The following is a 25,390-nucleotide window of genomic DNA, read 5'->3' as shown; positions in this document are numbered from 1 at the left end:
TAGCTGGTTGGGAAAAGATGAAATAAAACCACTCTCATTTTCGAGATCCTCTCAGCCAAGCTTCAGAGCCATTCTGTGGCTCCCCGGGGAGCAGGAGAGCAGCTACTAACAAACAGGTGTATCCGGAAGTGCTTCTTCTGGAGAGCTGCCCCCTGTTTCCCCAGGTTACTTGTGGGTGGGACTGAGTAAGAGGCTCAGGGGTATTCTCCCCATGAAGGAGGGATGGGAGGCTGCTCAACTCTGAGGCTTATCAGCCTGTTTCTGTTCCTTGAGCATTTCAGTGTAGGGTGTAATGAATTCAGAATCTAGTCTTTCCAGGATTTGTTGGACCCAGTCCTCCCTCAGGGCCCTACTCGGGCCTTCCCTAGGGAGTAGCAGGCGATGGGAGAAGCATCCTTTCTGACACATTGCTTAGGATGGCTTTGCCTCCTTGGAACTCGCTTCACAGGAGAGGAAATGGCACCTGGCAAAGACCACAAGGCCATTTCTGTGGGCCAATCATTCTGGCTGGGCCGCTGGGCAGGTGGGCGGATGGAGCACAAACCCCCCTCCCCCAGCTGGCGTGGGAGACTCGTATTGCTTAAGCTTGTTTCTTGGTCCCTTTTTCTTTCTTTGTAGCCTTTTTTTTTTTTTTTTTATGTGTTGGCTGCAGCCTTGAGAAAGCCTGCTTTCTGGGATCCTAGCCTAGAGTCCTTCACTTTGAGTTTTGATTTCCTTTGCCTTTCCTGTCCACACCAGACAACCAGACTTGATATTCTCCCTGCCTGCTGACCACCCTATCACACGCTGTGACATTTGACCCTGAGGCCTGATCACCAGCCTGTTTGCTTCAGAGGCTGTCAGCACCATCCTGCTTCTGCCAGGGGTCTAGACTTTTCTTTCCTAGTTTAAATGTGGTAGAGTGGCTAGGAGCTTAAAGCCTCAAGGCAGGCAAACATGTCTCGTATCTTAGCTCCGAGTGACATGGGCCTCTGCTCATCTACAAAGTGCAAATGAGAAGGCTGAATCCACGGCGTTGCTGGGACTAAAGGAGAGAGGGTGTGGAGGGCTGACACCAAGCCTGGCCCATCCACAGCCGCAGAGGCTTGTGGGAGTTCCCCATGGGTACTTGTATCCTGTTTTTCTGGGGGTCAGCTCCATCTCTAACCTGCAGGGGAACCTTCATAGCTCCTCTTTGCCCATAGGCCTGGTATTCATTTTAGAGGGAACTTAGTCCAGAGAAGCTGTATTTTGGTTTGTTTCTGGCTGGGACACACACACACACACGGAGGGTCAGGGCTATTTAGAGGTGTGTTTAGGAAAGCCTGGGCTCTTGACCCTGTGGCCTTTCTCTTAGTCCTGGTTGAAGGACCTTCTTAGGTTTTTCTATTGAGGAAACAACCAGGCCCTGCAGGCTAGGACTGCTACTTTCAGACAGGAAGGAAAACACTCTGTCCAAACAGAAGCATCCTGAGAAGCGGCTGCCTGTAGGACAGATGTCTGTTGCCCTGCCAGAGGAATACCCCATTCTACCCTGGCTCACCCCCACCCAGGACCTCCTAGGGGCAGGCCTCTGTGTGTGGCTAGCCCTCTTCGTGTGCCCAACCTCCAGCAGAAGGTTGTCACCCCTCAGCTCACTACAGGAAACAGGCATGCATTTCTTACTCCTCTTGAGCCACGTGGGGCCGTCATAGCCCACCCGCCGAGTGCTGAAGGTTTTGTTTTTTTTTTTTTTTTAGAAGCCTGGGCATTTTAATGGGACCTCCCACTTCTACAAACACTTCTCTGCCACCCCTCTTTTGAATTCTTCCCCCAACGCGTGAGTCTCCATTCATAAGGCAACCAGCCTGCAGCTGATTTGGGGTTTGGACTCCCTGGAGGCCAGGTCTTTGGGAGGGAAAGGGACTGTGTACCTTTAAGGGGTTGGCCCGCCGGGAGCGCAAGGTTTGTTGGAAGCGCTTCCTTTGGGGCCATTCAGGATCCCAGATTTTTCTGCTACTTCAGACCTGGACAGCCCGTGGCCTCAGCGTATCGCAGTGGCCCCAAGCGTTTGAGTCCTCGAAGAGCCTGCTGGGGACGGTACACGTGGCTGGGGTGGCTGTGTTCCGGGTCTCTGTGCATGCAAGTCTCTCCCTTCTCACCTTAGGGGACCCCCCGGTTGCCGGGAAGGGTGGGGATAGGAGACAGGGGACAGAGGGAACTGGGGACTGAGGGGCTCATTTGTTATGTGATCAGCCCTACGGGCTGACTTGCACGCGACCTTTTTGGGGAGTTATCAAGAGGTAAAACTTCAGCGATCCCCGGGATACTGAGATTTGTCGCCTGCTTCGCTCCCACTGTCTCAGTAGGTCGCTACTCGGTTCCGGGCTTCTGTGGGATGCAGCGGGTGCCACCAGAGATCCTGGCGGGAGGTGGGAGTAGGAACTGGGTATAGCCTGCGTGGGGATGGGCGGAGTATGCCCTTTAGTCCACTCTGAACACAGGTTTGTCCTGGTGAGCACCTGGAGCGCCTGTCCTAAGGGACAGGAGTGCACCGGGGCAAACCCTGGATGCAAGCTCGCTTCTCCCATGGAGGAGGCCAGGAAGGAGAGGCTCCGGCATTTGGACCCAGCCCTACCCCCAACTCGTTGGGTGGTCACTGGCGGCCTGCAGTCCTGTTGGGTAAAGGGCCTCCAGCGCTGACCCAGGGAACACCTCTGCCCTCAGAGAGGGGTGACTGCTCAAGGCACCCAGCCTCCCTCAGCGACTTGCACCAGGAGGCCTGGAATGCCGGTGGAAAACGCCCCTCTATTGCCTCCGCCAGAACCTGGTCGGTGATGATGGCAGAATTTCAAAGACTTGAAAAAGCCTGATTATAACCGGGGCATTGATGTTAAATTCCTTCCTGAACTAACTTGGTGTATGGGGGTGGGGGCAATCCTGCCCTCTGCTGGTTTCTAGGGGGCTAATATTATTTATCAATGGTTCAGTTGCTGTGAGTGTGGTAGAGGTGGCACCTTGTCCCTTCGCCGTCAGGACTCAGTTTAATTTTGGTCTCCTTGAACCCTTCTCTGCCAGCAGTTCCCAGGAAAGGCAGAGGACTGGTGATCAAGACGTCTGGGTATTCTCCAGACCTCAGATCTAGTCAGAGATAAAGTCTGGGGTGGTATGCTTTTCCTCAACTGTGAAGAGAAGCCAAGGGTGGCTGTTTTTCTCCTTGTTGTTGAGAAAGGAGGAAGATTGCCCGCTGCTAACAGTAGCCCAGGTGCTGACCTTGTTTGAGGGTTTATGTCCATCAGACAGTGCTCTGCCGTGTGGACCCTTAGGCTTGGGCATTTGTTCAGGGACAGACTGGCTGGAAATGGACAGAACAGAATCAAACAGCCAGTCTCTTTGGGGCTGATGGCTGAGCTAGGATGGTATAGAATCGAGGTGCATTAATAATAAGGAGTGCTTAGTGAAGGAGGGGCTGAGACTGGCTTTGGACTCCCACCCAGACTTCTGCTCTCTGGTTAACCTTAGCACGTAGGGACCACACTTGTCTACAGCTTCTAAGTTTCAGTCTGGCTCAGAAGGTCGAGGGTTTGTGTGCCGAGAGGCCAGATGACTTGCCCAGGGTCACCCATACGATTTCAGAACCTGGGTTCCAAGCCAGTTAATCTAACTTATATCTTTTGGTTTAATGAATTCTCCCTTATCGCGTGATTGGTTATTGGACACCGGACACATCTTCATTTGCTAACTTCTTTCATTCTTCCTGGCACCTCCCCTGGTGGAAGGCCACAACCCTGCAGGGCTAGCATAACACCCTCCATTTGCATAGTGCTAATAAAGTCAAACATAAGTGGAGTTGGGTGCTCAGGATAGCTGAGGTAAGAAGGGATAGGGAGAGGCTGTTTTTGTGTCTGGTGTGGGAGGGGTTTGATGAAGCACATTTGATTGGAGGTCCCAAGTCCCCCAGAGCCACTCTCTTAGGACTGTAAATCAGGTTCATGCCCCTTCTGACGATTCTTCATGGCTTCCTTCTTAAGAAGTCCAAAGGAGTGTGTGACAGGGCCTGTGGCCACCACATGGGCATTGCCTCCTGATGCCTCTGGGGCTTCAGCCCCTTTGACCTCTGAACTCTTCCTGCTGTTGCTCTCTCTGCAGCTCACGCTCTTCTCCCAGGATCCTCAAGCCTCCCATCTTCTCAACAGTCTTCCTGACCTAGGGTCAAGGGACACCCAGGGCTCAGAGTATGGCTCCGTTGGTAGAGTGCTTGCCCAGCATTCAACAAAGTCCCGGACTTTATCCCAAGCACCCCGTAAACTGGCCATGGTGGCACAGACCAGTAATCCCAGCACTTGGGAGGTGGAGGTGGGAGGATCAGGAGTTCAAGGTTACCCTCAGTAATGTGAAGAGTTCAAGGCCAGCCTGGGCTTCTTGAGGCCCTAGTCTGAAAGTAAATAAGTAAGCGCCTATGCTCTTGTTCCATCTTCCCCCATCATCTGCAGCCACGTCTGTGTCTGCCATCACCGCTGGTAGACTGGGAAGCCCAGGAGCGTTGTGTTTTGAATCCCTACTGTCTAGAACTCTGCCTACCTTGTGGTGGATGCATGGCGAATATTTGTTGAGGAAATGAGGTCAGATCTCAGCTCCTTCAATCTTCCTAAGGGTGACCCTAGGCATGCATCTACTTAGCACTACTGAGCCTCAGTCTTCTTGTCTGTACAATAGGGATGATGATTCTGACACTAGTGTAAGAGTAGCCGGGAAGGCATATGGACAGTTGAAGGACAGGCCACAATTCTCATCAGCTAAAAATAATCCCACCTCTGTCATTTTCTGGCTGTGTGGCCTTTGGGTAGTAGTGTCTCTGTTCACTTGTGGATCAAATGGAGAGAATAAAATTCTCCTTGCCAAGTATGATGTGGGACCTCTTGGGAGAGCTGTAGAAGGTGCTAGATGTAGAAGTTCATTGAAAAACCGGGGCCCAGGCTGGAGATTGTGAGCGTTGCCAAGGTCCCAGCCTTGGGAACTCATACTCTGTAGGGAAAACAAGGTCGGTGTGATTGACTTGGCAGCAGTTTTCACCAGTGTGTGAGTGTCTGGAGATTTCTGACTGTTGAGCAGCAGTTTATTGTGTGAATTCTGATGACGGCTGACAGAAAGCACCTGACTTCATCCAGCAAACCCACAGGTGTGCCTCACTACCCAGGGGCTGTAGAGGTGAACATTTTGCATTGGTATGGCTCTTGGTTTATTGATACAATTTTAAGGCCAATTTTGTTATATGTATATTTCTGCTCTTTGTGCAGCTCATTTAAAAATGTAACGTGTAACTAAAAAATACAGGTTAATAAATAGCCATCTATGATAGTCAAGCTTGTAGTCACGTTAGTTAGGTTTTCCAGAGGTACAGAGATAGATTTCAGATGGATAGCTATTCTTTAAACCTTGGAAAGACCTACAAAAGATGACTTTTAAAATGTTTTAAGAAGTAAGACTTTTTTTTGACAGTGAGACATGTCTGCTTCTGGCAGCATCAATTACTTCAGAGAGGTTGATGGGCATTGAAGAAACTCATTATGGAATTTGCCTTCAATATGACAAGGCTATTGGGCAAGAAACTGCTCTTACCTGAACTGCTGATGGTATGCTGTATAAACTGTACATGCAGGACCCACAGAAAAATGACTGTTGAACTTGCCTAAAGGTTAGACAGTCCTTCAGGGTTCCTGCTTCATCAAAGAGTCTGCCAGACATTCTGCAGGATACAGAAGAAAGTGACTGACAAACAGCCAATAGCGTTGAAACAGTCTTTCAAATTTTCTGCTTCATGGAGAAGTCTGCCGGATACTATGGGCCTGTAGGCTGAAGATGGATGCCCTAATGTTACAGAAGAACTTTGGGTGACTGTCCAGGCAGTGAGATGTCTCTGTCAATTCTTAGTTTTGGAAGTTGCTTACAATACACTTCCTGTTTACTTAGGTAATATTATATCCTCTTGGGGTCTTTGATGGAGTTGAAGACTAGATAGTTATAATTATAGTTTTTCTTAGTTATGATAAAAGATAAATATAAAACTTTAGACTCAAAGAAATATCATAACTATAATTCTTTTTTTTTTTGTTTTTTTCGAGACAGGGTTTCTCTGTGGTTTTGGAGCCTGTCCTGGAACTAGCTCTTGTAGACCAGGCTGGTCTCAAACTCACAGAGATCCGCCTGCCTCTGCCTCCCGAGTGCTGGGATTAAAGGCATGCGCCACCACCCCCCGGCCATAACTATAATTCTTGCTTGATAACTTTTGTATATATAATTTTATTATGTGAAAGTCTTTCTTTTTAATTAGACAGGAAAGGGGAGATGATGTGGGATATCCTTCTGTATATGTGTTACTTTATTGGTTGATGAATAAAGCTATTTTGGCCAATGGCTTAGCAGAGTGAAGCCAGGTGGGAAATCTCAACAGTGATAGAGAGAGTGGGCAGAGTCAGGGAGACTGTAGCTGCCAAAGGAGAAAAACACGTTGGAACTTTACACGGTAAGCCACAGCCTCATAGCTATACATAGAATGATAGAAATGAGTTAATTTAAGATGTAAAGTTAGTTAATAAGAATCCTGAGCTAATAGGGCCAAGCAGTGTTGTAATTAATACAATTTTCTTTGTGATTATTCGAGTCTGAGCAGTTGGGAAATGAACTGTCTCTGTTTACACCCAGGCTCTTGTGGGAAGCAAAAACATGGTGGTCTTTCAGAATCCTTGCTAATCCGAATTCCCAAATCAATTTCCACCATCCCAACTCAAGGATACTGACTGAGGGTGAGGGTAGTGGACCCATGTGATTGGTTCAAGGGAATTTAGCACCAGAAGCCTTCTAATAAAACCAGGAATAAGATGAAGATATGCCAAGACAATCCTGAATTAAAAAAACAAAATATAGAAGAGGGAAATGTAATCTAGGGCACTGGCATGTCAGGCAAAATCCATCCTGGAATGACATCCCAGCCCTGGGTCATACTTCTCATTTTGGCAAACTCAGTTCCTCCTCCTCTCCTTCTCCCCACCCACTACTCCCTTCTTAGAGATCTATTTATTTTAGCTGTATGGGTGTTTTGCTTGCACGTATCTATGTGTAACCCCATGTGCCAGAAGAAGGTGTTGGATTCCCTGGAACTGGAGGTTACAGATAGTTGTAAGCCACCCTGTGGGTGCTGGAAACCGAACTGGCTCTTCGCGATGTTAGTGCACTCCAAGGCGTTCCATCAACAAAGACGAAACTCTTGCTCCATGGAAGGAGGACCTGCCCTCTGTCCCTGAGTCGGTAGAGAATGTGTGGTTTTTGCTTTGCTTTATCTCTCAAGACCAGATGTGGTGTCATTCAGGATTGCCTGAAACGTGTGCTATGGAGCTGAGGATGAGCTTGAACTCCTAATCCTCCTGGCCTCCACCTCCCATTGTAAGCCTGCATCTCCATTCCTGGCTTTGCTTGTTTTGAAAGACGGGCTTTCTCGGTGTAGCCTGGGGCCGGCCAGGAACTCCCTCTCCTCCCTAGGACTGGGATTACAGGTGTGTGGTATCAGGGCATGTTTGTGGGTGGTTTTGACCAGGACTGCCTTTGTTCCTTTTAGCACTGGGGTGCTGAAGTCTCACACTCTATTTTCCTCTAACCCTGTAATTTTTTAGTGTATAATTTTGCAACAATGGACATTTTTTTAAGGATACAAAGGACGCTGTGTGGCAGAAGCACCAGCACCTGCAGACTGACTTCCTACCTGGGAGCACTGGTCTCAGCTCTAAGAGGCCAGGGTGGTCTGCGGGGAGGTGGCTGTGGGCCACCCAGCTTTATCTATATTCACAAGCCGCTGATGCTTCAGCCTGTTTCCCTCTTGATTTCCAAGTTGAAGTCTAATGGAAGGGAAAGGAAATGAGTTTTAGGGGAGATGTCTACAGCAGGTACTCGTGTGCTCCCTACAATCTTCTCATTGCAATTTGCATGGTGACTCCAGGCTTTGGAGATGGTTGGGGTTCAAATTCCAACTGACCGTCCAAGCAGGGTGACCTTGGGTGGTCTTTGCATTGACTTTCTTCTTTGTAAACAGGAACACTGCGCTGGGGACATAGCTCGCTTGGGAGAGCATGCTAGTTTAGCATGCATGAGGCCTTGGGGATCGAGTCCCCAGCGCTCACGCTCCACAATCGCACTTCCTCCCTCTAAGACCTGCACAGGTGTGTCTAACCTTTTGACCCTGAGATATTACATGGTCATCTCTACAGTTCATGTTTGAGAACCATGCAATCACATTTAAAAAACAAAAAGGTACAGGGTGAGAGAGAGGGCTCAGCCACCAAGAGCACTTTCTGTTCTTCTAGAGGTCCTGAGTTCAGTTCCTAGCACTCATGTTGGGTGGTTCACCGCCGCCTGTAACTCCAACTGTCGGAGATCTCATACTTCCTCTGGTCTCCAAGGACAACTGCACACGCGTGATACAACAAACCCCCAAGTTTCATAATGCTTCCAGGAAATTTTACGATTTTGTGTTTGTTGGACTGCATTCTGCAACCTCCTAAAACATCACCACCCGACGGGGACCAAGAATTTATATGCACAGCTTAGGAGGTCATGTCACACTTGAATTGTGACAGTGTGAAGTGAGGGAGGACCTCAACACAGCGAGACTGAGCTATGTTCACAACTACTCAGCGCGTGGGTGGGTTTAAGTGCAAGGGTGCTTGTTCCTGGGCCATAAAGGATGTCCATGCTGGAGGGGGCTGTGGATCCCTATTCCGTGCGTTTGGCTGCTGTGGAACAAGCGAATTGGAGAAAGAACATCACTGTATGGCCTCTCTGGTAGACTCACCACAGGCTTAGACACCGCACGGGCTTTTTCTGTTCCTGTGCGGATTGGCCTGTATCTAGAATCCTGTCACTGTAGGCGCAAACCAGGACCTGCCGGGGAGATATAAACCAGGCGAGAGTCATGATCTCCACATCACAGCTGTGGACAGCTCAGTCTCACACAGTGGCGAGCAGTAGACTTCCGTGCAGCTGCAGCAAGCAGTACGTTAAAACCAACCACAGATGGTTGTTAGTCGAGCAGACGAAAGATAGATATTCCTTTGTCGCTAGCCCCTGAACAACACAATATAACAGTTACTATACAGAATTAGAAGAGGCCTAGAGATGCGTGGCAGGGTACAGGAGAATATGGAGAGGGGACAAGGCAATGTGGTGCCACTTTATGTCAGAGTGTCTTGGCTAGTGGGACCCATGAGGATCCTGTGGAACGCTGCCCACGAATACTAAGGGATGGCTGCCGTGGAGATAGTTTTGAACAGGGATCTCCTGGTTCCTGACCGGTGTGTCACCAAGGCTCTGTCCCGGCTCTGGTGCCTAGCACAGTAACTTAGTTTAGACCTCAGAGTTTCTGCAAATACATCTAGGAAGAGAGTGAATTCAAACTTCGGTTCCCTCTGCATCCATTCCCCTTTCCAGCAAGAACTAATTGTTCTGCAAACAAGAATGTTTCTTCCAGAGTCTGGTCACCCTCACAGGCCAGTGTCTGTTCTGCATTCTCGCCCTCTTTTCTTTTCCCTTTCTCCCCACTCTCTTCCTTTCTCTCTCTCTCCCTCCCTTCCTTTGCCCTTGCCTCCTCCGGACTTGTACACAGGCATCCTCATAAGGCCACATGTTTGTAATCATTGTGGCAATTGTGTGCTTTGCTTTGTCACAAATGATACCCTGAGTATCCTCCCACATTCCTCCGCAGTAATCACAGTTCTATTTGCAAAGGCCTGTGGGCACCCTGGTCTTGCTGCACCAAAGCCTGCCTCCCACTTGCCTCCCGCCTGCTTCTAAAAACGTGAGTCTGAGCCAGGAGCTCATCTGGCTTTCAATTATCAGAGAGTGGGTATCCAGGTTCCCCTCCTCCCAAGGCGTTCAGACAGAGTCCTTGCTGACTGCTCACTCCCCTCCTCCTCCCACGTCAGTCAGGGACTGGGCAGGAAGCAGAGTTCAGTCCAGATGGTTGCAGCAAGGAGATTTTAATCAAGGGGTCGCTTCTAGAGAGCTACAGTGATAGAGATAAAACAGAGAAGTAGAAGGCTGCCCCAGGCTGTGATCGCCGCTGCAGTCAGGAGGGAGGGTGGGGACTACTGTCTTCAGCATCTTGTTAGTGCTTCCCGCTGACTAAACCCAGCTGAAAGTCAGAAGGCTGGGTTGTGACAAGTGACCCACAGGGATGGATCTATGGTGACAGTGGACCTGGGGACACATGGAAACAAGTGGAGAGCATCCCTCATGCCTGTCCCTGGCCTCTGCACCTTGTGGTACCTGTGCCCTATGAGGACCTGTCTAGGTATTCCCATCTTTAGACAGAGTCTTTTGTAGCCCAGGCTGGCCTCAAATTTCATGTGTTCTAGGATGGCCTTGAATGCTTGAGCCTTCTGCTTCCACCTCCCCAGTGCTGGGATTATAGGTGTGCACAAATAGCAATTTGGGGGGCCATTCCCATGTTGGGAGATTGTTGTGGGATGTTTTACTCTTTTGTCCTTTTGGGGGCCCACCACCAAGCTCCCAAATAAATCTCACACAGAGGCTTTTCTTGATTATAAATGCCTGTCCTTAGCTTGGGCTGTTTCTTGTCAGCTTTTCTTAACTTATATTATCCTGACTACTTTTCCCTCTGGGCTTTTATCTTTCTTATTTCTCTGTATTTTTCTTTACTTCTTTCCCCGTGACTGGCTGGGTGGCTAGATGAGTGATCCCTGATATCCCCCCAACCCCCCTCGTTGCTCCTCCTTCTCTTGCTGCTGCTCTTTCTCTGCCTGCCAGCCCCGCCTCTCCTGGCTCCTGCCTCGCTATTGGCCATTCAGCGCTTTATTAGATCATCACGTGTTTTAGACAGGCAAAGAATCACAGCTTCACAGAGTTAAACAAATGCAACATAAACAAAAGTAACACACCTGAAAATGATATTCCCCAACAGTACGCACTCAGGAGGCAGCTGGCCTGTGGGATATAGTTTGTTCATTTTGTTTTTTAAAATATATTAAAATATCATACTTTGACTGCTGAGAGTTTTTGAGGTAGAGGCAGTTAGATCAAGAGTTCAAGACCATTCTCTGTGGCGAGCTCACTACATGAAACTCTCTTTAAAATAACACCCCACCCCACCCCCCCAAAAAAAATCACTTTTAGTTTATTTTTTTGTCTTTTTCTCTGTAGCTTTGGTGTCTGTCCTGGAACTAGCTCTGTAGACCAGGCTGGCCTCGAGCTCCCAGAGATCCACCTGCCTCTGCCTCGCAAGTGCTAGGATTAAAGGCGTGCACCACCACCGTGCGGCAAAACTCACTTCGTAAAAGGATATTTATAAATGTGTGTGTGTGTGTACATACACACACCACAATGCACACATTAAGGCTAGACAACATTATGGAGTTGGTTCTTTTCCAGCGGTTGAACTCAAGTTGTGCAGGCAGCATCTTTACCACTGAGCCATCTTACTCCTCAAATGCTTTTTGCCCTTGCTTTCATCTTAAAAATAAATGCCACATGGTCACTGTCCTCCCCACACAGACACTTGTGTGTTGAAACAAGTTCCATGGTGGTCCAGACTTACTAACTACGAAACCCACCCTGGAATGTTCTAGTCTCCTCTGTTTACGGCCTTTGAAACTCAAACTGCTTGGGAGTTCTCAGTGCCTGTCGCCCGTGGATGCATTTCACCCCTACGAAGGGGACACCTCCTCTAGCTTGTTCTTGCTGCCTGCTGCGCTCTGAGGACAGCCCCTGGCCCACGGAGCTGTTCTGAGAGGCGCTGTTGAGCGAGTGTGTTAGAGGGTGCCAATGGAGGAGCTCCAGACCCCTGTCGTGGGCTTCTGTAATTGGCTTGTTTTCTTTCTCTCTGCAGTTGCCCGTGGGCTAAACCTCGTCCAAGACACCTAGGCACTGCCACCATCCTGGCCAAGATGGGCCTGCTGTTCCTTGTCTTGCTGATGTCACTTTCCTGCGTCTTGGGACTGCCATTCTACAATGGCTTCTACTATTCCCATGGCCCGCATGGCAGGACCCTGAGCGATGGCTACGGGGAAGGTCGGTGGCTCCTAGGCCTGTCTCCTGGCTCTTGCTGTCATATACAGGTTTCAGGCTGGGATACAGACAGGAGGATCTTCCCAGTCTGGGCCTCCAAGGGTAGATTGGCCTTGCTCCTAAGATGAGAGGACGTGGTTTAAACACCCTGAGTTTGCTTATACCATAGACATGGGACCAAGTTCTCTTGGGCTGGCCCTCATTCCTAGAATAGAGCTAGGTCTCTAAGATCCAGCCCAAGTGCCACTACCCCTGGGATTCCTGCAGAAGAGACTTTGGAATCCCAGAGATGTGAGCCTGAATATCAGTTGTATCTCTTTCGTGCTGGGTGACCTCAGGCAGGGGACTTTGAGATTGCAGTCACCGGTTTCCTGCAGTGAGCTCCATCTTGTCAGCCTAGTTCTGTTGATTAGGGAGTTCTGCCGTTTGAACCCTGAGCTCTGACCGTCTCCTGCCTTGGTTGGGATAGCTGGGTCTTTTGGAGGAGCCCTAGTCGACAGTTGGCCCAGACTGTGAAAAAGAGGGTGTGCTGTGCTCTTTGGAGGCCACAGTGGAATGAAGGGGATGTAGGAACACTTGAGGCAAACTTCTTGTTGGCTATCATAGCAGCTAGCGTTCAAAATCAATTTCTTTCTTTTCTTTTCTTTTTTTTTTTTTTGGTGTTTTGAGACAGGGTTTCTCTGTAGCTTTGGAACCTATCTTGGAACTAGTTCTTGTAGACCAGGCTGGCCTCGAACTCACAGAAATCCACCTGCCTCTGCCTCCTGAGTGCTAGGATTAAAGGTGTGTGCCACCACAACCCGGCCAAAATCAATTTCTTTAGGGTTGTTTGCTTCCTTTTTCTTTTTTTCTTCCTTCCTTTTCTTTCTTTTTTGAGATGGCTTTAAGCAGCCTTTGCTGCATCAAACTTGATATATAGCTAGGGATGGCCATGAACTTTTGATTCAACTGACCCTGTCCCTGGAGTGCTAGGATTACAGGTGCACTTTTACAACTGTTTTGATGCACAGTTGGGGACTAAACCCAGGGCTTGTGCGTGTTAAACAAACACTCTTCTAACTGAGCCACACCCCAAGCATCCTATGCTGGTCTCCAAGTTTCTGTGTAGCTGAAGAAAGCCTTGAGGTCTTGACTCTCCTGCCTCCACCTTCCAAGAGCTGTGATCACAGGCAGGAGCCACCATGCTTAGCTTGTTGCAGCCAGCACATACCGCCTGTCTGCTCTCTGTGCACTACCATACAGTTTGCGAGCTTTGAGCGAGGGGCTGGAGGTTGAAACATACAAAGACACACACAGACAGAGAGACAAGAACATGGACTTCTAGTCACTGGTAAGAAGCCCTATGTTCAATAGCACCACAGAGGCTTATACACCCAACAGTCAGGTGGGCCAACAGGTGAAAACCTCATCCTCTGATCCTCAAGGCAAGGCAACACGTGCTCATGAAGCAGAGCTGGTAAACAACTTTGACACAGCTTTCAGTAACTCAAATCAGAAGGAAAGCAAAGATCTCTAGCAGGGAAGAGCAGCTGGAGGCCAGGACTCCAAATGGTCCCAACACTCGCCAATTTGCTTTTGGTGCAGAAAAAACTGCCCCAAACATGGCTGCTTAACGGTACACCCGTTAATTGATCCCTGTGGCTCGGCGCTTTTGTGTGAGCCTTAGAATGGGCCATATAGTGACACATAGTGGGACAATCATTTCCACCTCTCACCAAGCAGCACACAGATGGCAAGGCCAGCACAAATTCAAGGAACTGAGGGTACCTCTCTTCTTTTTTTGAGACAGTTTCACCGCATGTAGCCCATGCTGGTCTCAGGTCACACACAACTCAGTGGAAGTAGGTACAAGGTCTGTTTAGTGGGTATGTGGAATAGAGAAGCAGCAGGTACTTGGAGGGGTGGGGCAGAGTGGCTCTTTTTGCAACAGGCAAGTCTGTGGAGAGTCTTGGGACGAGGGAATGGGTGGTCCTTGCGAGACCATTGTCGCATCTGTGACCCACCTTCCCCCAGGCCTTTTCAATGGAGTAAAGCTGGTGGTGGAGACAACTGAGGAGTCCCTGTTCAGTCACCGGGGAGCCACTGTGACCCTGCCCTGCCACTACCACTATGAGCCGGCCCTGGCGTCCCCGAGACATGTGCGTGTGAAGTGGTGGAGGTCATCAGAGAACGGGTCCCCGGAGCAGGATGTGCTGGTGGCTATCGGGCCGAGGCACCGCTCCTTCGGGGACTACCAAGGGCGAGTACAACTGCGGCAGGACACCCAGCAGGAAGTCTCGCTGGAGCTCAGGGACCTGCGGTTGGAGGACTCTGGGCGCTACCGCTGCGAGGTCACTGATGGGCTGGAGGACGAGAGTGGCCTGGTAGAGCTGGAGCTTCGGGGTGAGGCCCTGACAGATGCCACTGGGACCCGAGGGAGGGGGAGAGGACCCAGAGAAGGCATAGACCTTTATACTCTACGCAGGTAAGCACGTCTGAGTCTCAAAACAACCCTAAAAGGAAATGATGGTATCATGGCTCTTGTTTTCCAGATGAGGGAACTAAGAGAGATCAAGTAACTTATGTAAGGTTAGATCTATAGTTGATAGGTGCAGACACGGTGTTCGAACCCAGGGAGCAACTTCCAGAAGCCACTGACACCTGTTCCTTCCCATTCAGTCCTGTTCAGAAAGAGGGAAATGGGAGCCAGAACTGAGGTTCTTACAGGGTTAGTCAGCAAGACAGAGGAAAAAGGCAGGGCCAGTGGATGACAGTAGGGACTGGTAGAGCCTGGGGCACACTGCTGAACCCCATCCTTTGTAAAGGAGCCATTTAATTCAGACTAGTTAGGATTAATTCAGAATGCAGGCTTATTGCTGTTAGGTTTTTATATTTAAGTATGAAATTGTGTGTGTGTGTGTGTGTGTGTGTGTGTGTGTTGGGGATAAGAACCCAGGGGATAAGAAATTTCTGCATTAAAAAGTCTGGCTTGGTACTTAGTACTTGGACAGAAGGTGGGAGGTTTGCTGAGCTATCTGAGGGCGTGTGCAGCCGCGTCCGTGTGTTTTGGATCTCAGTGCTTCAGGTTGAAGCAGGAGGATTGCAAGTTTGTGGCCAGCTTGGGTTACACAACAACACTTTGTCCTTATCTTGGGGTTTCTATTGCTGCAATGGAGCACCTTGACCAAAAAATGAGTTGGGGAGGAAAGGGTTTATTCAGCTGACACTTCCACAGCACTGTTCATCACTGGAGTGGGGAGCTCGGGCCTCCTTCTTCTGACCCCTCTGAGCCCTTCCTTCCTTTCTAGGCGTGGTTTTTCCCTACCAGTCCCCCGAAGGGCGCTACCAGCTCAACTTCCACGAGGCCCAACAGGCCTGCCGGGAGCAGGACGCTGTGGTGGCTTCCTTTGAGCAGCTCTTCCGTGCCTGGGAGGAGGGCCTGGACTGGTGCAACGCCGGCTGGCTGCAGGACGCCTCTGTCCAGTACCCTATAGTGCTGCCCCGGCAGCCTTGCGGAGGCCTCGGCTTGGCGCCGGGTGTTCGCAGCTATGGCCAGCGCCACCACCGCCTGCACCGCTATGATGTGTTCTGCTTCGCTGCTGCCCTCAAGGGTGAGTTGGATGGCCGGGCACAGACCCGCCCATTTGATGCTTCCAGAACCCTCTGCCCTTCTCTGCCTGCCTCTTGGCCCTAGGTCTGAAACATTGGCAGTTCTGGAGGCAATGCCCTTACCAGTTCTTATCACTTTGCTCTTGCTTTATGGCTGCCTCTGGTTATTCATTTATCAGACATCTTCTGAGTGTCTATCATGTACTGCGCCTCGGATCAGCACAGACAAACCATGTCTTTCCCTAAACACCAGGCTTATGATTCATTGACAGATAAATGAAAACAGAAATGTGTTACCATATCAGAAATACTTAGACGTGTCCAGCAGGGCTGGGATGCAGCTCGGTTGTAGAGTTTTTGTCTGGTGGACAAGGCATGGCTTCCATCCCCAGCACCTCTTGAACTGGGCATTGTAGTGTAATCTCAGCACTTGGGAGGGGGAGGCAGGAGGATCAGAAGTTCAAGTTGAAGGTCATCCTCAGCTACTTAAAAGTGTCTGCTGGCATGTATAGATGCTCATAGGGTAAGCGGCTAGTCCACTCTAGGTAGGTGCCCACTCAGAATGCAGCCGGGGAGTACAGAAATGACGGGATGTGGACCAGAAAGGTGCCCCTCCCCAAAGTGTCCAATAAAGACCCTCATAGAGCAATTCCTCCCTGCCTGTGGCAGGCACTGCCGCCTCCTCTGCTGAATAGCACTCAAGTGCCTCGCTTTCCCACAGGGTGGGTGTACTACCTGGAGCACCCTGAGAAGTTAACACTGCAGGAGGCCAGGGAGGCCTGCCTGGAAGACGGCACACAGATCGCTACAGTGGGCCAGCTCTTTGCTGCTTGGAAGTTCCGTGGCCTGGATCGCTGTGATGCTGGCTGGCTGGCAGATGGAAGTGTCCGCTACCCCATAGTTCACCCACGCCCCAACTGTGGGCCCCCCGAGCCAGGAGTACGGACATTCGGCTTCCCAGACCCACATGTCCGCTATGGTGTCTACTGTTACCGTCAGCGTTAGCAGAGTGGCCAGCTGCTGTGCGTTCGTCCCGCCCCCCCCCCCAACTTCCTGACACAAGGGTCCACCTTGCCTTTTGGGAGTTGGGGCATTGCTTGTATTATTTTTATATTTTTCAACGTAAACATATTGTTTTGTTTTGCTTCTCGAGACAGGGTTTCTCTGTTTAACAGTCCTAGCTGTTCTGGAACTCACCCTGTAGGCCAGGCTGGCCTCAAACTCACTGAGATCTGCCTGCCTCTGCCTCCCAAGTGCTGGGATTAAAGGTGTGTGCCACCGCCGCTTGGCAATTTAAACAGTTTTTTTTTAAAGTTTTTTTTTTTTCAGATCCAACTCTCAATTTTCTTGGCATCCCTTTCTGGGACATTTGAGGTCCACTGACCTTTAAAAGGCTCTGCCACGTTCTGGTACAGCTGGCATCCCTAACCCGAGGAAACTGGTGCCCAGAATGAGCAGTGTCTGCAGCTTAGCCCCCTTTCCTTGGCTTAGAGAAGGAAGAAGCTAAGTGCTGATTCTTTTAATTTCTGCACAGGCTCCTTAGACTTGTGGGTGAGGGCTTAGGGAAGGGACAACTTCCCTCTTCTCCTGGTTCCAGAGTCAGAGTACCCTTTCCATGTCCCCCATTGGGTGTGACTCTCTGGGTGTGTGTACCTTCTTTGGCTAATAAATGGTGCTATAATTCACTTCCTCCTTCCAGCTGACCTCCATGTCTGACCCTTTGTCTCCTTCAGTCTCGGGGGCTAGATCCCAGCCTAAGGTGTGTGTGTGTGTGTGTGTGTGTGTGTGTGTGTGGTCCACTTCTGTCCTCTGTCTTCCCCTGGGCTGCTCCTGTGTGCTGGTTTGGTTTTGATCTCTCTGTATAGTTGAGGATGGCCTTCCTGGTGCTGGGGCCACAGATGTGCACCCTCACACCAGACGAGCAGTCTGGGAATTTGTTAGAAATCCAGGTTCCTCAGTCTCACTCCAGCAAGTGGGTCAGAAACTCGGGGTGTGTTAACACAGCCCTTCAGGGGATATATCATCCCATTTTGGTAATGAAGGTTGAACCCAGGGCCTTGCTTCTGCTAGTCAAGCGCTCTCCCACTGAGCTACATCCCCAGCCCTCTTTTACCCTTTACTGTGAGTCAGGGTCTCACCAGCTTACTCAGGCTGTCTCTGCCCCTCAAGTAGCTGCGATTACAGGCTATGCCACTAAGTGTCTTGAATCATTCTTTTGTGTTGTTTGGGGACAGGATCCCAGGCTGGCCTTGAACTTTCAGTACTCCTGTCTCAGCCCCGAGTATTCCAGCATACCATCTCTTACGTTCCCAGTGTGCCCCCTTGCAAACCTGCCCTCCAAACCACTGTATGGCACAGGTGGGAAGGTACACTCAGGCATCCATACACAAACAGGTCACATGTGTTCACACAGGCACGCTGTATTCACACACACACACACACACACACGCAGAGGGCCCATCAAACATAGTGTCACTCCGGTCAGAATGAGGTGAACAGAAGTGACTGAACACACAGGACTCATGCCACGGTGGGGCCATTTGGGATCAGAGCACGGACCCCGCGGAGGTTCCAGATCCCGGTCACCTTCTGCTTAACTACGAAATAAAATGAACTCTTAAAAACGGAAAAGAAAGGAAATAGATCTCTTCCAATGTCTTTATTATTATAATTATCATAATCTTTAGTTTTCAAAAAATATAAATAGGTGCACGGAACACTGGTGCCTGCACCGTCCCGGGGTAGGGAGAGGGAAGGGGACGGTGGAGCACCCCTGGGAAGGAAGTGCCCCTACCTAGTCCAGCCGAGGAATGACACCTGCTAGGGTGGTCAGTAGAAGAGGGACTCTAGAGGGAAGGCCACCTCATTTCCCCTTGGCCAGCCTGTCCCCTGCCTAGGCTCCTTTCCTCATCGATGGCACAGACCTCGGTTCCTTTTGTCCAACGCGTTAAGCTGTAGTCTGTCTCTTGCGAGTCCTTTATGCTCTGAGGCCACCATACTCCCCTTGCCCCTGCCCTGTCTCCTTCCAGCTTCTCCTCCTGCCTCCCTAGCTTCTCCTGGAGGTGAAATAACCAACCATTGCACTTCTCTTGGGTAAAGTCAGGAAACAAAAAAATAACCTTCTTTATTTAATTTAACCCCATCCCTTCTCACCCTGTCCCTGCACTGGTCCCTGGAAAGGCACGGTGGGAGATCAAAGAAATGTCTCTAAACTCAGTCCATGGGTTACAGTAAATTTGCTTTGGCATTTTTTGGGGGGGGTACGAGAAGGGAACAAATTAGATGTAGCTTGGGTGATGTGGGGAGTCGGGGCACACACAATGTGGGGTATTTTTATTTTTCCTTCTTTAATGACAAAAAGCGACAAGAAGAAGACACCATCTGGCTGGGATGCATGGTCAGCCTGGATGGCCGCTGGGCTCAGCATCCTGGGGACACATCCTGGAAGCTCTTCTCAGTGGGCCCTGCTGGGGCGGCTCCTCTGTGTGGGTCTCAAGCTCCGCTTCTGTAGCCTGCGCTTGTAGGTGGTGGCTGCAGTCAAGGGGAGGTGGAGAATTAACAGTGAGCGGGGAAGAAGCAGGGCCGAGCTCAGACTCTCCTAGTCTCCCCCTGTCTGCAGGTGCCCGCCCTGTGAATGGTGAGCTTAGAAATGTACCCCAAAGCTGCCCTATCCTGTTCCTCTGGGTTGGATATTTTATCCACCTTCCTTAGGCTCAGGAAACGGCCACAGGTTTCTTATCTCCTTCCAGGGAACAAGGACCTTCCCTGTGGGAGGGACTGATTTTTTTTTAATGGAGTAGACCCCCAGTACCTTCTCTGCCTGGCTTAACCCTACCTAGCATGGCACAGAGTCTCCAGGAGAGTACCAGCTACCACTATGCTCTGGGGAAAGGGAGAAGGCCCTGTTGGTGGAGTCTGACTCGGTCAGGTGAGGGACGAGGGGGACAATGCTCACGGTCTGTGCAGGTGATTCGAGGTTCTTCCCAGTGCCCACTGGGCTGGCACCGGATGGTGGGCACATGACGCTGGACAAAGCCCTCCGTACACTGGTACCGCACCAGCGAGCTGATCTCATACCGGTCCTTCTTCTGCCCGAGGGTCCTGGCATTCTCCACCACTGGGGGGTCTCCACAGGCCACTGAGGGACAAATGCCTTTTAGGAAGGGGTCTCATGAGGTCGTCTGTGGCGGCCCATGTAGGCAGAGACAAGGTTAGCCCAGAGCCCAAGGCATGATGAGGAAGGGATCAGACTGTTCTTCCTAGTGCTGAGCATGGACTACTGGGTGTAGTGGGGTAGGGGGCGGGGGGGGGGGGCGGGCGGGGAGATGCAGGCATTCAGTTCTAACATTCCTGTGTGGCACTGGGAGGCAGAAAGGGAATAGAAAGGTTGCTTTGAACAATGATGAGAGGATAAAAAGGAGGGATTAAGGTGGGGAAAGAGACCTTCAGGTGAGACATCTCTGGCTTCTTTATGAAAATGTACAAAGCCAGAAAGTGGGGCCCAAAGGATTTCTGGGGACACAGGCCATGGGTAGGAGCAGGAAGCTGGGCCCCTTTAAGCATTGTGATACCCACGCGCCTTAAAGTTGAAGACTCCAGGCCTAGCAACTCTGATTCTGTGACTAGCATATTTTGGAGCCCCAAAGAATGGGTAGTCCACCCAGGGGTGGTTATGGATGACTTTCTGTCACTGACATCGGAGGGACTGTGGTATGCATGGAGTTGAGGATCCTATCCTCTAGCCCCTGACTGTCACCCTCTCTTTGTCTCTGTGAAAGGTTTCCAGGAGTCAGCCTGTTCTTGCCATTGGCTCTGTGATGCTGGTGCCGAGAGAGGCCCTCGCATCAGCACCCACAAGCTTCTTGAGGATGCTCTGTTAGCCTCCGGTAGTCAGGAGACAAGAGAACTGCCCCTAGGTCACAAGGCAAGGGGCTCCCTTGCAGCTGAAGGGCTTATTGCCCTCTGGAGATCTCCCAATCCCTTCTTACCGGTGCCCTTTTTACATGTGAAGGGCAGCTGGTAATTGCAGGGGACATCGTTCCATTCGCCCTTCTCATGCCAGATCATCACGACACAGTCCTCTCCAGTGGCAAAGAAGTTGTCAGGCTGGTTGGGACGCCACTTCTCAAATTGCTGTGGGCGGGAGCGGCAAAAAACGGTAAGGGGCAGACAGAAGCGGAGTGGCTCAGCTTGACCCCCACTTCCTTCCCGATCAGTTCCCTCCCCTATTCCTCTTTTTCTTTCACCCAACATCTTGGTTGTAAGGCAGCAGCAAAGGGTGCTGGGAATCTATCTGATTATCTGATCAGGATCATCCTAGATGCTATGGGTCCCAGGTTAGGGAACTGGTTACATTGCTTGACTCTGATCCTTCTAGGAGCTCATAACCCCCAAGGATCCAGGCTTCCCTGGTGGGCAATCCTCAGTCTGTTCATTTCTGACCTGTAAGACCCTTTTCAAGACCCTCTTCACTGACCTGTAGCTGGATGCCCATTCTGTCCATTTGATCTCTGTATTTTATGCCTTGAGTAGACACTAGACCTTTGCACATAAGGAAACTCTCTGTTTTTCTTTTTTATTTATTCTTTTATTGATTTTTTAAAATTGAGATCTACATTTTTCTCTGCTCCTCTCCCTGCCTCTCCCATCCCCTTCAACCCTCTCCCAAGGTCCCCAATGCTCCCAATATACCCAGGAGATCTTGTCTTTTTTTCTACGAGGAAACTCTCTTAAATGTCACCTACTCTTCATGGTGGCTTGCTGTTGATTTTTTTTTTAATTTCCTTATGGCTCCTTCTCACATGCATGACTTCCCTCACCAAGTCCACCCAGCCCCAGGCTGCTCTCCAGAGGCAGAGAGAAAAGAGATACAATCCCTTCCTACAGAGTTCCCGACTGCCAGGCCCATACTCAGTGAGTTTGCAGGAGACTTGAATGCAAGCTGTTCTGGAGGGTCTTTATCCCACTTCATATTCTCTGGCAACTCACCAGGGAGTGTCCATCAGACCAGCGGAAGTCCCCTTCGATGGTCCTGTCATTCAGACCTATCCACTGGTAGTCTTGAGCATTTTCTGGGAAAAGGAAGATAGGTTCGCACCTGATGTTGGATGCCCTGGGAGGTCTGGGGACTGGAACTCACAGAAAGGAAAGAGTGTGGCAGAAGGAAGCAAGCGGCTCCTAGGCGCCTACCACTGGCTTCTGAGGACCTTTCCAGGGTCTCAGGACATGCCTGTTTGTGGTATACGTTAGGACACCTCCTCAGGCTGGCAAGGGCAGGTGATAGCTACAGGGTTAGCCTGGGCTATCTTTGTCTGGCAGGATCTGTCCTGGGTCAGCTGGGGCTGCTGTTTCCAGTGATCTGTACCTTCTCTGAGGGAACTGTGGGAGCATTTGACCCTCTTCTTTCAGCTCTCTGCCCTGCAATGCATCCAGTCTGCACCCCCTTTCCTATGTCCCTCCCTCCTTTTCCCCCCTTCTTTCCTGCAGTGCTGGACCTTGTACATGCAAGGTAAGCGCTGTCCACCGAACTACAACCTCAATCCCCAGTCTGCTCATTTCTGACCCAGAAGGCCCTCTGCTCTTGCCGCTGCTTCCCTTAGCCCCTGCCACACTCACTGTTGACAAACTCCTGTTCCTCTGGCGTGACGATGCTGCTCAGATGGGACTGCTGCTCTCGACACCGTCTCTCGGCATCCACCCAAGTCTCACGGTCAGGGAAGTGGCGGTAACAGTGGCCCTGGAACTTGGTCCATCCCTCCTCGCATTGTTCCTGGTCTGTAACACAGGTCAGGGACATGAAGAGGGGGCAAGGCTAGAGGGGTATGTGCTCACTGCCAGTCTTGTGGCAGGGACTTCTGTGTTCAGTCCAGCTGAAAGGCTGTGCCCTGGAGGGGGGCAACAGGCCCAGCGAGACAGAGGCTCGGGTAGGACGCCAGTAACATCTGACTCTTGGAAACCTCCACAGACATGTCACCTGGAAAGAGATCTTTTCTTTCCCTGATGTAGCACCCTGACCCCAGGAATAAGTCTCTTGGGAGTCCAAAGAAGAGTGAGCTTTGGGCCCTAACCTTTGGGTCTGAGCTGGCTACCATTGTTATTATTATTACTTTAATTCTAATTATCGTATGCATTGCTGGGATGAAGCCAGGGCCTTCTGCATGCTAGACAAGTGTTTCTGCCCCAGGTCCCTGAGCTGGCTCTAGCAGAACACACCATGTCTTCCTCTTAAAGAGCTACATGCCAACTAGAGGTTGTTCTGTGACCCAGGGGCCCTATCTTATATTTTTGTCTCACATTTTAGTGACAGCCAAGAAAGGAGAAGCAGGTGCTGTGTGCTAGAGGGGGGCCTAGTTTGAAGTTTTGGAATAGTCTTCAGGGACGGAGGAGGGGGGCACAGACATGTTGGAACCAGCTCATCAAGCCTGGGAGAAGGGATTGTGAGCTAACTGCCTTTGGTGGCAGCATGGGGATGAGGGTAGCTTGGCCCTGGTGGAAGGGTTTGTACCTCAGGGCTGGAAAGAAGCCTCCAGCCAGGACTCCCTCTCCTCTGTGAGAGCCAGTAACTAAACAACCGTCAATGGAGCTCTGGACAGAGGGAAGCTTACATTTTTTCCTTTTGCATTTCTCTGCCTAGAGCCTCTGTGTGGACGGGAGGACCCTGGGGTCCAGGGAGTTGCCACAGATATCTCAGGATGTGTGGTGGCTTCCCAACCAGGTGGCTTCAATGGTTTGGCTGGTCTAGGAAGGGCCAATTCCTCAGGGAATTTCCCTGAGGGGACGGAGTCTTCCTTGGGCTAAGGGGTGCTTGGCAAGGCTCAGAAGTAAAGAGAAGGGGAATGGAAGGCCAAGAGAAGGGTGAGGAAGGAGGAGTGAGTGCAGCTGTTAGTAACGTTAGCTGAAGCCGAGAAGGCCCTACCGATCTCACACAGGTCCCCTCCGTAGCTGGGAAGGCATAAGCATGTGAAATTGTCGATGGCATCCACGCAGGTGGCTCCATTCAGACAAGGGCTTGAGAGGCACTCATCAATGTCTGCAAGAAACCAAGGGCCACCATTAGGACCTCTGCTGGCAATTCACAAGCACCAAGGCTTTAGTATGAGTGGCCAGCCCTGCAGCTCTCCAGAGGCTGGGAGGGGCCTGGCTGGATTTCCTGAGAACTGTTGCTGCTGCTGCCTCTGCTGCTGCTGCCGCCTCTGCTGCTGCTGCCTCTGCTGCTGCGGTCGCCATCTTGGACTCCTGAACCAACGATCCCGACAGTTTTCTTTGGATGTTTGGGATTCTTGATGGGCAAACTTGGAGCCTTGGAACTAGTTTTTCAGGTTGGAGAGACCTGGTACTTCTGTGGCCAAATGCCTTTTTTAAGGCCGAGAATGGAGCTCCTCCACGATACCTTCTCCCATGAATATTTTGAGGAGTTGGAGGCCAGAACTGGCTGTGGACACAGTGGTAGGCAAAGAAATTGGAAGTGATGTTCTTAAAGCTTGGTGAGAAGTCTTGCTTCTTCTGGCTTCTTCCTCTATAGTTGTGAGATAAAGAAAGGAGAGCAAACCCGTGTTCTAGAAAGAGTCATCTAGAAGTGGTCTGAAGGGTATACTGCCCTAAGGAAATGGCCATATGGGACTTTTGCAGGAGACTCATTAGATTTCCAGGGTTGTAGATAGTGTCTTTGTTTTCAGTAAGTAAGATTCAAGGGTATTTATGAAAATGAAACCAGAGTCCTTCTTGTGGGCTAGAGAATAAAACCCCACCTAACATTTCCCCTGCGACCTCCTTCCAGCTCAAAGCCTCCAAAGGTGGGCCTCTTTTTTTAGTGAGTCGTAAGTTCTAGATGGGCACCCATCTGGCTAGCAAGGAAAGCTGGCTCAGTGAGTGGCTGGCTAGATGCTCAGTTAGAGGCTAGATGCAGATCCATCACCAGCCCGAACTTTAGTCAGGTGCCCAGACCCCTCTGTCTCAGCTGCTCTTCTTCTCTTCTGCTCTTTCGGCTCCAAAGCATTCTTTGCAAGATTCAAATTTGTAAATCCTTGACCTTTGCCTCAACTTATCAACAGTTAGACAAAGTGAGAACTGAAATTCTCCGGATTGTTGTTTTCATAAGGTAACTTTGGAGCTGGCCTTGAACATGTGTTCTGAAGGGTGACCTTAAACTTCTGAATCTCCAATCTCCACTTCCTGAGTTCTGAAATTGTAGGAGTATCATCGTGTCAGGTTTATGTGATACTGGTGATCCAACCCAGGGCTTTGAACATTTTCCAGGCATGCACTCTTTCAGCTGGGCTACATCTCCAACCTGGAAGAGGATAATTCTTGGTACATGCAATTATGTTTACTTGAGATCCAGGATCCAATGGGCTGCTGATGGATGGTCTCCTTGGGATTAGCAGATCTTTGACTTCAGAGCAGAGCTTTAACTCATCCAAGAACTTAAGTCTTGCTGCCTATAATAGCAATCTAGACCTTTATGTTAGTCCTGTGCTAGGATGGTCAACGCACCTGCCTCTGGATCTTCAGGCTCTGAATTGTCTTGGCTAAGTCTATGCCATCTGTGGCCCAAGAATCCCTGGTTCTCAGGTACCTTGCTCAATCCATGTTGCTCCTCTTCTCCACATCTTTGGCATCTCTTCTCTTTGTACAAAGTTCTTAGTTTCGTTTCAAGAAGCACACGCCACGGATTAGAAAACTCACAGTTCCCAGCAACCCCAAAATACATGGAGGAACTGACTGAAATCCAGGCATGCACTTGGTTTCCCGGCATGCACCAGGATTCCCAGCA

At 50.4% G+C, this 25,390-nt stretch overlaps 2 protein-coding genes across 3 annotated transcripts in view; one reads left to right on the top strand and one right to left on the bottom strand.

Annotated features, from left to right (window-relative positions):
* The first annotated feature begins 1,856 nt into the window (after positions 1 to 1,856).
* Hapln3 (hyaluronan and proteoglycan link protein 3) lies at positions 1,857 to 17,302 on the top strand. The gene is made up of 5 exons (XM_075952933.1): positions 1,857 to 2,058; positions 11,852 to 12,033; positions 14,044 to 14,412; positions 15,318 to 15,620; positions 16,340 to 17,302. The coding sequence occupies exons 2-5, from the start codon at positions 11,910 to 11,912 to the stop codon at positions 16,621 to 16,623; spliced, it is 1,080 nt and encodes a 359-aa protein (XP_075809048.1). The 5' UTR covers positions 1,857 to 2,058; positions 11,852 to 11,909; the 3' UTR covers positions 16,624 to 17,302.
* A 958-nt stretch (positions 17,303 to 18,260) lies between these two features.
* Positions 18,261 to 25,390, bottom strand: part of Acan (aggrecan) — a 32,407-nt gene continuing 25,277 nt past the window's right edge. The window contains exons 12-17 of one of the 2 annotated variants that reach the window (XM_075952747.1): positions 23,534 to 23,647; positions 22,234 to 22,392; positions 21,607 to 21,689; positions 20,607 to 20,751; positions 19,574 to 19,756; positions 18,949 to 19,149 (exon numbers count right to left, since the gene is read on the bottom strand). In XM_075952747.1, coding sequence (XP_075808862.1) covers positions 19,073 to 19,149; positions 19,574 to 19,756; positions 20,607 to 20,751; positions 21,607 to 21,689; positions 22,234 to 22,392; positions 23,534 to 23,647 — 761 coding nt within the window. In that variant the 3' untranslated portion in view covers positions 18,949 to 19,072. Of the gene's footprint in view, positions 19,150 to 19,573; positions 19,757 to 20,606; positions 20,752 to 21,606; positions 21,690 to 22,233; positions 22,393 to 23,533; positions 23,648 to 25,390 lie in introns of both variants that reach the window. The other variant, XM_075952746.1, reaches the window with a different exon arrangement.

Source organism: Microtus pennsylvanicus, chromosome 18, assembly GCF_037038515.1.
Source record: "Microtus pennsylvanicus isolate mMicPen1 chromosome 18, mMicPen1.hap1, whole genome shotgun sequence".
NCBI lineage: Eukaryota > Metazoa > Chordata > Mammalia > Rodentia > Cricetidae > Microtus > Microtus pennsylvanicus.
The sequence above is the reverse complement of the archived record's forward strand: the minus strand, read 5'-3'. Positions and strand labels throughout refer to the sequence as shown.